At 34.2% G+C, this 13327-nt stretch overlaps 1 protein-coding gene across 1 annotated transcript in view; it reads right to left on the bottom strand.

Annotated features, from left to right (window-relative positions):
• The window catches only part of LOC118201865 (uncharacterized), a 73558-nt gene that overhangs the window by 19828 nt on the left and 40403 nt on the right, over positions 1–13327 (bottom strand). Inside the window, exon 6 of the mRNA XM_035374030.2 lies at positions 4850–5066. Within this exon, the coding sequence (XP_035229921.1) occupies positions 4850–5066 (217 nt within the window). The remainder of the gene's footprint in view (positions 1–4849; positions 5067–13327) is intronic.

Genomic DNA, 13327 nt, shown 5'->3' with positions numbered 1-13327 from the left:
ATATGGAGTTGCGGCTTTTGAAAAATTTAGTTTCCGCTCTCAAACGTTCCTGAATTTGAACATGCGGCTTTTAATGACATGAAGTTTGCTTGCTCCTGTACTAAGAAGAAATGTTCAAATTTTGCAAATTTTACAGCAAAGGTACGGAACTTTTTATTTAACTAATTAAAATATACTGAATATTTTATTAATTGGATATTTTACTCGACGAAAGCTATATAAAATGTTATGTTTTGCTATTTGCTACGCTTAATCACTGAACAGAAGATTTTTATCCAAAATTGCCTACATTTTAGACATTTTATAAATGGATGCATATGTTTAGAATCAATAATTGAGAAAATTACTCTGCAGAAATCTTTTTCGAGCACTCTTTATACAGTAAACAAATTAAAATAACCTTTCTTCTTTCCATATCAAGTGAAAAAAATCAAAAGTGGATATTCACGGTTTCAACTATCATTCAAGGTTTCAACTTCCACAACAGAAATATTTGAAATTTTTATTTAGAAAAAATAGTTTTATATAAGAACAAACATGAAAATACTTAAATCTACCTGTTCTCGGGAATCACACACAGGATGCAATTAAGAATTTTCAGCAATTTTTCTTACTCAGCCTTCAGTTTCCGGCGAATGAGCTGGCTTCTTGGAAGTGTTTGTGTTTTCTTCATGTGTAACGTTGGTACGAACCAGTTTCTCTCAGAAATTCCGCCAAGAAAACATTTCTCCTCTCAGACAGATAGCCTTCGTGTGTATAACAAGTAATCCAGTCTAGTCTTACTCAGCTGTCGATTTCTACGAAACTAGTAATCTAATGGTCTGCAAAATGAATTGAACAAGATCGAAATGCATAAAAAGTATGTTTATTTGAATATTGCAAAGCACACGAGGGCTATCATCCAAAGGAAAGTTATGTCATCATGAAGGAATTTCGAAGGGGAATTGGCTCAGATTTAAATTACATACGAGGAAACCACGAAAAGCAACTGTGTAGCCAGCCGTTCGCTTGGAATGAAACCTTGGCCGAACGATCTTATTTATAGTATTTAACGGTCTTATTCACTGAAATGCATAAAAGAGCTTAATTTCAATCTGCTCTATATTTAGTTTTTAATCTTGTCACTATATTGTACTGAAGTTCAGATCGTCGAAAAGATAGCAGATATCCAAGGAATTAATAAATGATTTTGCAGAAAGGAAATTTTAAAGAAGAAAATTTTAATACATCATGACTTTTTTAATATTTATTTATAGTGATCTGTAACATCAGTTTCATCAGTCCCATTGTAGATTCGTTACATTTATCGAAGCAGGCAATATGGAAAAGCAACGATGCCCTCGCCGGGATTCGAACTTCGGAAACTCCTATTGTAGCAGGAAATGCCCTCCAATTACACCACAAAGGCACGGTGTAAGGAGGCAGAAAATACCTTACAGCATAAGCCAATTATTAATTATTACAATATTAGCAAAAAATTACAGCTGATGGAAAGAAGAAAATTAGGAATTACATGAACTAGAACTAGAGGAGTTAAATGAATAGAGATTAGAAAATTATACAAACATGCGTATATATATATATAATTAACAAGTAAGGTTAGTTAGTACAATACTGTAAGACCAATTTGGTCTAAATAATTTTTTTGCGCAATATGCTGCAAAATTAAGGATATGAGATACACACACACATATATATATATATATATATATATATATATATATTAGTGGAACAACTTTGTTAAGGAAATTTCTGATATAAATGTTTATTTTAAGGTTAGAAAATACAGTTTTGTTCAAGAAGGTCTTAAATTTATTTTTAATTAATGAATTTATTAATTTGAAAATTTTTGAATAATTAATATTTGTGAGCTAAATAAGTTATGGCGTAAAATTAACATAATTTCTTTTGTATGTTTACCTATCATGATGTCTGTCTCTTATCGCTTAGCGAAAATTTCATATAAAATTGAAAATGAAATTTTATATAAAATCTATTAATTTAGTGTTTCAACCCTGTATTTCGCATGTTTCCATTTTATATTTCCTTTTTACTGTATTTTACATGATACTATGCTTCTTTTCTTTCTAGATTCTTTTTATTTGTCCCCGAAACGTCCCTGATGAAACAAAGCCTCATAAAAATTTGAGCAAAGCAGAAAAGCTGAATTAAAAATCTGATGTGTACACCACGTGACTTCCTTGTACGGAATATTAAATTATACGCATTTTTTCTTGCATTTCATTTAAACTTATTAGACTGAATTAAACCTACTTCGCCGACAGCGCGTAATCCACAATAGAATAAATGCATTCTTTAAAATTCACTTTGTTTACCATATGACACTCTGGCGCTAGGTTTACTTAACAGTATTATATTTCGTTCATATTATAACTCAGAATGCACAAAATTTATATCATTTAAAGAATTATCTAATCGTTGCCACATGTTCTATTCAAATACTATAACAAAGCTAGAACGATGTATAAAAGAAATTAAGCAAACAAAACAAAAAAGAAACAGTTTTCACAGACGATTGAGTATTTCTCATTCAATTAATTCAGTTTTCACTTCGCGACAAGGAAATATACATAAACTCAAAATATCTATATTAAAAATTACGAAGTAAATCTTAAACACTTATTTCCTCGAAAAAATTCCACAAAGGATTAAGCATGATTTAATTCGCAATAGTAAAGGAAGGCGTTATTTTTGTGTTGCGAAGCTTATTGATTGGCAACAATTATCTAGATTGGCAACAAATCTACAATTCTGCTGTTTCAAATGTTAACAAATATGTCCGCCATGTTATTTAAAACTTTACCGCACTTAAACAGCTTTTAAATTGTTGATAATTGTACAAATATTGCTTCCAGAATTACGAAAGTCATAAAACCTTTAACCGGAAGATAAAAACAACACAATTCAATCATTTTTAAAGCAAAAAATGTACAATTTACAAACATATAAGAGTAAAGAAACTGAGATCACTGAGCCGGGTAACAGAGTGGATATATATATAAATATATTTATATACGTTTGGTGCGGCCGATTGCAACCAAAATACGAGGTGCACATCTACATGTTATAGCAGTCCTATATACAAAATTTCAACGTTCTGAGGCTACTCGTTTTTGAGTTATGCGAGATACGTACGTACATACGTTCGTACAGACGCCACGAAAAATTCTCTTCAGAATTAATTTTAAAGCAGTTTCATAATTTTTTTGGAGGAAAAGAGTGTTTTATTCTGTCCTTACATACAGTCACGGAAATACATCGTTAAATTGCATTTTAAAGAGGTCAAAATGGGATATTTTCGTTGAAATATGCTGCCTGAAATTTTTCGCGATTACAATACTTCTTTTTTACTTCGTACAACGAAGTAAAAATCAGCTGATGCCAGGAATAAAGCTTCAATTTTTCACTCATTGATGACTTAAAAATAGAGAAACGGAAAAAGAAAGGGAGGAACACTTCGTAATTTTTTTCACAAAAAAAACTATCACGCGTTTTCCACCTTGATACGCTATGAGTACGTGCTTATTCAGCACTGATTAAAGTCGTCGTTAGAGAAAAGTCATTGATCCCTCTCCTTTTTTTGGACAGCTGTATATGATAGGGAGTGGGGCCCAGAAATTTGTTTTCATAAGGGGCCCAAGAAATATACCTATGCCACTGGGCCCAAAACACATGTAAAAGTGTAAATAAAAGCTATAAATCCCTAAAAGTCATTGTTCAGGTGCTATTAAAGCCCAAGTAATTTAGTTAATCCAAAAAGAGAGGAAGCGAAGATTATCTAATTAAAGAAGGGAGGTCTTTGTTTAGAACTTTCTATTGGTGATAAATATGTTACTATACTGAAGTAGGTGATGACTATATTACTCATGGGAAAAGCAACAGAAAACTCATACTTGTATTCTTTTCGGTGGGATTAAGTACGTGCTGATATATACGCATTGGTAATGTGAAATTTAAATTAGTTATCGTTGAAAAAGGACTCGTTGTCAGTTCTTTGGTATATATGAAATTTGAAATTTTATGTCTCGCAGGGAACCAACAGAAAAAGGTTTTCCATAGTCGATTTAAGAAAGGGGATAAAATTATCACAGAACGAATAAATTTAATAAGAGACATCGCTATTACTATTTTTGGGATAAATCAGGTTCGACCATACAATTTTAGTTACACTGGTTGCAAATTACCATTCGTGGAAATGTTAAAATGTGAAATTTTGTGCTTATAGAAATTATATTTTATATCACCCATTATATCAGTTTTTTCCCTCACAGTGAAAATAGCTTAAATCATGGAATCTTAACAGTAGTTTGTTCAGAATAAGTTTGCATATAATGGACCTTCTCCTATTAAAAGTCTTTTGTAAAGTAAGCACCAACTTGTTATTTGAAACATTTATTCACCCATGGAAAAATTTTATTTTTTTACAGTCTTAGTATAAAGTGTTACGTGATCAAAATTGTCCCACTCTAAAAGTGTTCTTTATTTAATATATTTTTTAAACTGGAACAATGAATCAATTACAAATTGTTCAAAAGCTATTTAGTCATGCACATTTCTTGTAACATTCTGCATATCAAATTGATAATTTTAAAATCTTTTTATTTTATTAATAAAATTAATAAAACAATTTTTATTACATTATGCTGTATGAATGAGACTATAAAATTTTACTTTTAAAAACTTATTGCTAGATAATGCACAGATGATCGTTGAAAAAGTACTCGTTGCCAGTTCTTTGAGAAAGAAAATGAAAGCAAAAAAGCAAAAGAGAAAAAAAAAAAAAAAAAAAATCACAGTCTCTGAGTAAAATTTAAAAATAATTACTAACTCGTTTCAGGTGACATTGGATGTTGTAAACGGTTCGTTCATCCTCTTGTATACTTTCCTGAAGAGCTTTACTTGTTTTAAACCAAGCATCTGCTGTGTCGCTCAGGTTCTTTCTGATTGCTGCAGCCGTCCGGAAACAGCAATCAGTGGCTTCTTGCCTTGAAGCTACAGAGTTTTGTAATTTTACCTCGAGATTTTTCTCCCAATCTTCTTCAGAACTAAAACGAATTAAATTATTTTTAAAAACATTTTTGAAGTTTAGATTCCAGTGTAGTTTATAATACACTTGTCTGCAAAAATTAAGGACGAGGCAGAGAAATTAGCGTAAAAGCAACAGAACGGACTGAAAGACCAATCAGGAGAGAGGTTTGGGATCTGTACAGTACGGCATAGGCCTACACGGCGTGGCCTTGAAGCGAAATCAATTTGGAAGGTCACGTGATCGAAATAGTCGATCTCTTTCTCTTCACTATAATCGTGAAGTTTATTTTTTGCCGAAAATAATAGTTTTCTCTTAAAACTATTATTTTCGTAAAGTAATAAGTAAAATTAATAAACGTGAGTTGGTAGCATGAGTTACATTAAATTTTTCATAGTGTATTATTTTCACAGGAGGTAAAAATACATATCTTCAATAATTTAAAAACAATTATACTCTGTTTATGTAACTAAAAATATCATTGAGATTTACTACATGCAATCTTTATTTCTATAATTTTAATAAAAATGGAATCCATTTATGTAATATGAATTAAATTTATTCCAAAATAATATAAAATCCATATATGTGGGAAAATTCAATATATTTATGGATGTAATTTTTTTTATATTTCTTTAATAGTAAAATAAATATTAAAAAGCAGAATATTTTGTAAAAATCCATGCCATCCCATCAAATATCCATAGATAGTCATCTCTCTTTACTCCCTTCACTAGTAAAAACTGGCTATCTCAGTTTTGTTAAAACAGGGAAATGAATTAAAAATTCCTTAAATGTTAGAAAATTTGATAGTAAAGATAAACTTATTTGCATTTTATGCTATAAATAACTCTTTCAAGAAAAATTCGAAGAATTAAAGGCTAATTACATTCATAAAAAGGACATCTTCTATTTGTGCCAACTCCAATTTTATGTTGTCTTACTTTTTTCAAACCATTAGAGAGGTAAGTGATTAGGCTCATTTTTTTTAAGTGGTTTCCTCAAATTACAAGCCTATTCCACTATTAAAAATATATTCATAAAACTTGGAGCTGTACAATATACACACATGCTACATATTATACATAATTTATGCAGAAACAAAGCATAAATAAAAATAAACAATTGTGACTTATTAACTAAAATTAATTGGTAAATTTTTTAACTTTTATATATTAATTTTGTCATTTTTATATTTAGCACTATTATTTACCATTATATAAAGTTTAAGTTATTTAAAATCACTTAGAATAGTAAAATAATCCACTTGCAAAGCACTATTAGCAAAATATATATCCACAAAATACACGACCACGGATTCACAACCACATACTACCACAAAAACACATCGACCACATGGATCACGTGACTTTTGGGCTTCCAGTCCATTATAGATTTGGCTGTGCTGTACGGCATGTGACGTAGAGAGAGGAATGTCATGGCCGGTGTACCTTCAGCAATCTAGTGAATGGATTACAAAGAACAGTGATTTCAATTTTTGCACATGTTGGAGTACACGGCAATGTAAAAGCAGCCGAAATTCCCCAAACTGGCAGCCAAGGATGAATATACGCGGATATTGTACATACCATGGTCGAAGTCGCACATGAAATCGACCACTAGGGCTCTTTTGATGGAATATTGGTAAAGTTCCTGGGATAACGACGATATTAGCAGGAGAGTATATAATTACCTTCCAACATAAGAGATAAATTACGCAATGGTACTTCTGAGCTGACACAATAACTGACGGGACATGGCCCATACATGAGCTATTTATTTCGCTTCAGCTTTCAGAACAGTGCGCAGTGCATATATAGAGGGGTTGCATACCCTGACCTTTATACTTTTGACGGTCCAGGAAAAAGTGCTTATCCTCTCCGCATTCCATCAGCTCAAAACAAACATGTATCGGTAGATAACATCTGCTGCAACACATATGCGCTACGACGTATACAGAAATGCACTGAAATAGTTCTTGGAATCTCCAATCGACTAAATAACTAGATGGCGTCCTGCTTTAGTTAGTCATGAACTGAAAAATGCATAATATGTATATTTTTTCAAGATAGTGGTATATCAGCGAGCAAAATTCGAATCACTCCAGGTCTTACACAGGTTGCTAAGCAGCATCACCAAGTGGAACAGCTGCTCTGTCTGGAATAAAGTAAAGTAAAATTATTTCAACCAAAACGAGTTATTATTTCCGTGTGATATCGCCAACAGGCAATCGAGGAGACGCCATCCGAACGACTTTACTTGAGGTCACGTCATTGGGAAGCTGGAAGATCTGACGGAGATGTTTGGGATCGCTCACAGCATCGTTTCACGGGCTCGGAGAGCATTTCAAACGACAGGAACAACTATCCAAGCGTTCAGCAGCGGTCACCCGAGAGCAAAAACGGCGACGAATGACCAGTATATACTGACTTCCACATCTGCTAAGGATGTCCAGTCATCGGTGTCCGCTATTATACCGAAGTTCTCTTTTCTCACGTGCGTCTGTTTCGAGGTGCTGTGGATCCAGATTTTGTCTTCATGAAAGACAACGCTAGATCTCATCATACAATGTTGCGTGCAGGTTGCGCGCCTCCAACCTGCACGCAACAAAGTGGTGACTGCTGAAACTGGAAATGAGACAGAGTCTTGCGAAGGGTTTAAGTCCCTTTTTATTCAACTTAAGAAATTACAATTGCGTGCTCTTGACGCTCACAAACTACGCCGACCCGGCGGTAAAATAAAAATAAGAACCTGAAAAGAAATAATAACAAGACTCTAACTACGAGGCTCTCTAAACGTAACTAACCTCACCGCGTTTTACAATACCGCTGCTAATTCAGCAAACTTTGAATATCACGTTGAACGATTAACAATTCTCCGAGGCAAGCACACAGGCCGAAACGCGGGGTTCTTCAATTTCTGGCTAACTACCTCCGCGCTCGTGAAGTAAGAACAGCATACCTCGAACTCGTTTCCTTTCTATTTAACTCAGAATACTTCCGCTGATAATTTGAATCTTTGCGCGTTCTACTAAAATTTACATACTGTGGCATTGGCAGTTCCAGGGGAAAGTAAGGCTTGACAGGAAAGATAGTTTAAACTTAAAATAAATGTCAGTTAAAATAAATATAAACCCTACACAGTAAATGCTGCAGAGCTGTTGGAGAGTGAAGATATTCAACGCATGGATTGGCCTGCAGGGTTCTCGGACCTAAATTCCATAACACACGTGTGGACACTTCTCGGGAGACCTTTGGCAGCACGTGACCAGCCGCCAGTAAGATTCTGCATCTGATATTGGTTCTGCACAAGGCTTAATTTGTAAAATTAGATGTGTCGTAGCCCTATGGAAGACCGTCATCAAAGAGGAACAACAGTAAATAAATAAATAAAATAACTATTAAACTCAATAATAATTAAAAAAATAAATAGTTAATTATTATCAAATTAATTAATAACTATTTAATTAAGGTTTATTAATTGTTATTTAATTAATAATTATTATATAATTGATTATAATTTTATTGGTAATTATTATATAGTTAATTAATTATAATTTATTGAAAAAATTAAAGTAATTAAATAATTAAAATTAAATTAAATGTAAAGAGATAGATTAAAATTTAATAAGCCATTTTAAATATAATTTTATTGCTAAAAATAAAATTTTCGAGATAAAATTTCTACTGAAATTGTTATTCAATTACATAAAAGAAGTGCTGCAGCCTTCTTATTTAGGGCTCCGGTGCGCTCCGGCTAGAATTATAATTTATTACAAAAACTAAAAAGCACCGGCCCAATAAGCTCTGATCGTAGGGGAAGAAAAGTTCTTTTATCATTACAAAAATTAAATATACTTAAAGTATAGTTGATGAAGATTCAGATAATGCTAAACATAGAGCGAAAGAGAATGAGGGCGTGAAAGTATGAGTGGGTGGAAACAAAATTGAGGGGAATTTTGATGAGAGAAAACTTTCAATTTAAGACCGCGGATCTCTGCTGATATAGCCATCAAGCGGATGTGTGTCAGGGGTAAAATGAGTCCTGAATCTGAATCCTAAGGATGAATGTTAAAGTTGCTAGTTACACCTTTCGCCCTCCGTATTTGGTTACGTTAGTGGATACTGTGGGAAGACGATGCTTGAGCATAGGAGCATGCATTATAGGATGTGCTTGAGCAGTTTATCTCAGTATTTGACTTTTATTGTACTCGCTGTCACTTAACGCACATTTAAGAACACAAAATTCTGCGAGGATCACCATCAATAACAATGCACCAGATAGGATGGCACGGCGAGAAATTTACGCTTTCCTAAACAAACTCCCCAAAATTTATTGCCCTTTTTAAAGGGAAAGTTTCCGCATATAAATGAGGGGATTTTAATTGAACGTCTCATGTTTATGAGTTTGTATTTCTAGGGAAATACAGTATTGCAAGGTCTGCTTATTGCTAAACTAAATCGTTAGGAATTCTAATTTTTTTTTTCTTGAAATTGTGGCTCAGTTTTATAAAAAGAAGTAACGGAGCTCATTTTATTTAACGCTCCTGTGCGCTCCGGCTGGAATTGTAATTTATCTTAAAAATTCAGAAGCACCGGAGCTGGGCTCCGGCGTAATTCAAGCACTGGTTCTGCAAGAGGAATCGGCCGCGATACCTCAACAGCTCCTTGACTGCTTTATTATCATCATGAACAGACATTGTAATTCCTGCATGGTAGTCAGCGATGATTATATCTTCTTCTAAACATTGAATATTTTTTGCTAGGCGCCTATCACATGGACTTTTCTGTTTTCTCTCCAGTTCAGCTCGAAGCTACATTTTCAATAAAGTGTCTCTTTATCCTTTTGATTCTTTGTTTGAATGGATTTGTTCACTTGCCCCATATTTTCACATCTTGGAAGTCTTATGGTATTATTTGGGTCATTCTGGAACATTTCTGCACGACGTGACATTCGAAAAACTCGCCATTAAATTTTGCATACCAGGGTATAATATACCATTATTAAGTGCTAAGCAATATAAAAAATAATTTTTACGTCATACAGTATGATGGAATAACATTTGCTTTTACGAAAGAATTTAATATTAGCTACGTCTAAAAATAAGTCTATCATAATAAAAGTAACAAATTCTTTTTCAGCAATGATAACGAAACATGTTATGGATAAAAAGATGATCAATCACTTTGATTAAGTTTACCTGATTCATAAATATTGAGAATTTTGTGTCATTTCGGTATAATTTTTATGTTATGACGTATTCATTCCTCATTCAGAAAATGCAAATTACAGTAATAATTTCATAAAACTATATAGTAATGTTGTAAGGTATTTCTCCCGCCTTCTTAACGAGCCTTCGTGTTGTAGTGGTCTGCACGCTCAGCGCGTAATTGAGAAGTCCGGGGTTCGATTCCCGGCGAAGACGTTGCTAACTTTTCAATTCTCCTGCTTCCAAAAATATACCTAATATCTCTACTATACCGTTCTGCCTTCCAACCGGGATAGTGGTTAATGACTCTGGCTGCCGTACCAAAGGACCCGGCTTCAAATCCCGGAAAAGGTATGGATGTTTGATAACGTATAGCTCCTGTGCGGCATGAGGACATTCTAAATGTGCAGCTAGCCGAAAGTCCTCTTGAGAGGTTAGTGGTAGAGGAACAGAATTGTGAGAACTTCGGTCCCGCCTTCCTCAAAATTGGGAGCGCGGAACTGAACTAAAGTTGGACTGTAACCTATATGGTGCTCAAGGCTCATGTCAACGACAAGCGCGTTTGAATCCTTGCCATGATGAATGTCGTGGGTTAGTAACTGACCATTGCCAGGTAAGTGAGATTGGTAACGACAACATCTATATCATTCTAGCGATCGTGCTGTTACACCACAAATTAGAGCAATTATTCAAACAGCTGCCGAAGAAACAGCTTTGGAAGACTTCTAAAATTCGTTTAGTGCAGTTAATAATAAAACTGCGTAATTGCAGAGCTATAAACTGCATTAGGAGCTAATTTGTCACCTAAGCATTCTTTTAAGAAATTAATCTAGTACACAAATGTGTTATGTCGCGAATTTTAAATATATTCATTTTTGTTTTAAGTATCATTAATCAAGTATTTTTATTTGTATTCATTTATATTTGAAACTGGTAAAACTAGTATTCTTAAATTAATAAAGCTTTATTTAGCTCGTTATTCTTGAAACTGTAGATTGTGTAACAAAGACAGGAAACTTTAAAGGGAAGACATCAGGTTTATGGTTTTTCCATTTTACTGCCAGAACTTGAAGCAGTTAGGGTGTTTGTCGCATTTCTTCGCTGGGGAGCTCGTTTACTAATGGGGCTGTAGATGAAGTCATAAATCGGCTTCACTTTGCTTTTTCGCTTTGTGTATATTGCAATCTTTTATTTCAGTTCCCTTCCGGACAATGGGGGCTTTGTAAGTTTAGGCAATTTGATTTCTTTGCTAATTTTTCGCTTGTTAGCTGGGGGGGGTCTATTTCCTACGTTTTTCCCGAGTACAGATATCCGGTAGCTTTGTCAAATTGTCTTGTTTTTTTATTCGTTGTGGGGATGCAATTTCTCAGCTAAAGATAAAAGTAAAAGTCTTGGGTTGGGGAGATTTAATTTTATGTAATTTTTTTAAACCTGTGAACAAATGGGGGCGGAGAGACCGAGATTTCTAGGGAGGTTGCATAATGTTAGAAGTCAGTCTGATTTTGAGCTGCAAAGAGAAAAGTAAAAGGAGAAAATTGTGGCGGGGTTTGACCCCTTGCGGGTCTTGCTCTCGCGTGTCGGAGCGGAGTCTGATATAGAGTGATTTGAGCAGCGGCGATGTGAAAGAGAAAAGGCGAACGAGGGGCGTTTTGCCCTGCTGCAGGCTTTGCCGTGCGGCCGGTTGCCTGAGCAAGAGGGCTTGGCTGTGTTTTTCTGTGCTCTAGAGGATGCATTCTTTTCTGTGAGATGTTTAAAAAGGTTTTGTGCGAGATGCAGGGAACATTTTCCTGCGAGATGTCAGGAGAAATGTGCGCGAGCTGCAAAGAGTACTTTACTGCGAGGTGATTACTGATTTAGAGCGAGATGTATAGAGCAAATCTACCAAGAAAATTTAGCACAGATTTTCTCTCTCTACCCGAGTCTCCGGATAATTTTTTACGAACACTAAAATTTGACATTCCCGAAATAAATATGCCTGACACTGGGAAGTTCCTGATCGACGTGTAGTTATTACTATTCGGCATCCGTGGTTCCTGACGCATAGACGTTCCACACAGAAATATGTCCCTGAAGAATGAACTTTCCCTGATCTGGCAGTTAATTTTACGAAAAGAACTTCAGCCCGTTCCCAGATATTCTTGTTCAGAGTGGACTTCAACGCGAGACTGTTAGTTAAACTGCTATCAAGGTGTTGGCTCAAGGAATAGACTTCCTCCGTGAGTAGGAAAATTAGATTCTCCCCTCAAGGTTTTATATTCCGAAAAATATGTGAGTGATTTAAAAAAAAAAATCCTTCTTCTCTGTTTTCTCTAATGCCATAGAAGTAATAATCATTTTTTATATGTAAACTAGAAAGTGATTAGAATATTTTGAATAATGACCAGTTATTTTAAAGTCTGTAAATGAAGGTTTAAAGATTTGTTTCACCAGCTTAATTAGTGAGCTACTGAATGTTCAAAAATAGTAAACTCAAAAATTAATATGAGTATGTTAATTTTGGAATGAGATATGTGTTATTTTTCGTCTTAAGGTCTATTTATAGGGAACTGATCGGTTTACCCAGTTATCATGTGATTGAATTAATCCAGAAATTTAAAAAATGTATTAGAAAATTTTAATTGCATTTATTTATTTTGTATGTAATTTACGGTGGTATGTCATGTCACTCCATTTGTTTGAGCCGGGAGGCTTTTAATAAACATGGAGCTTTTATAGAATGTGGTGTTACTGTGTTATGGATTTTTCCCATTTTTATACGGGTTACTCACAACGCGACCCGTTATAATTATTGTACTAACCACGTTTCAGGATTATTGATTTGAAGATTGTGTTTGAGGTTTAATGATAAAAGACATTTATGTGCTTTGATAGCAATTTCACTATTGATGATTATTATTATTTTTTTGTTAGTGTGTCCGGCACCAGTCAGACAGTTGAGTTAAAGTTAAAAGTTTAACCCCCCCCCTAATTTTTAGCAACGTAACAAATGCATCTCTTTCTATGGAACAATTTATCGTCCAAACATATTTTTTCTGGTAGTCAGTATATGTATAAGCTAGGCGGGGAAGCGG

Source organism: Stegodyphus dumicola, chromosome 6, assembly GCF_044657685.1.
Source record: "Stegodyphus dumicola isolate Sdum_Otavi_A_Nest chromosome 6, ASM4465768v1".
In the NCBI taxonomy this organism is placed as follows: domain Eukaryota; kingdom Metazoa; phylum Arthropoda; class Arachnida; order Araneae; family Eresidae; genus Stegodyphus; species Stegodyphus dumicola.
This window is presented reverse-complemented; position numbering and strand designations above follow the sequence as displayed.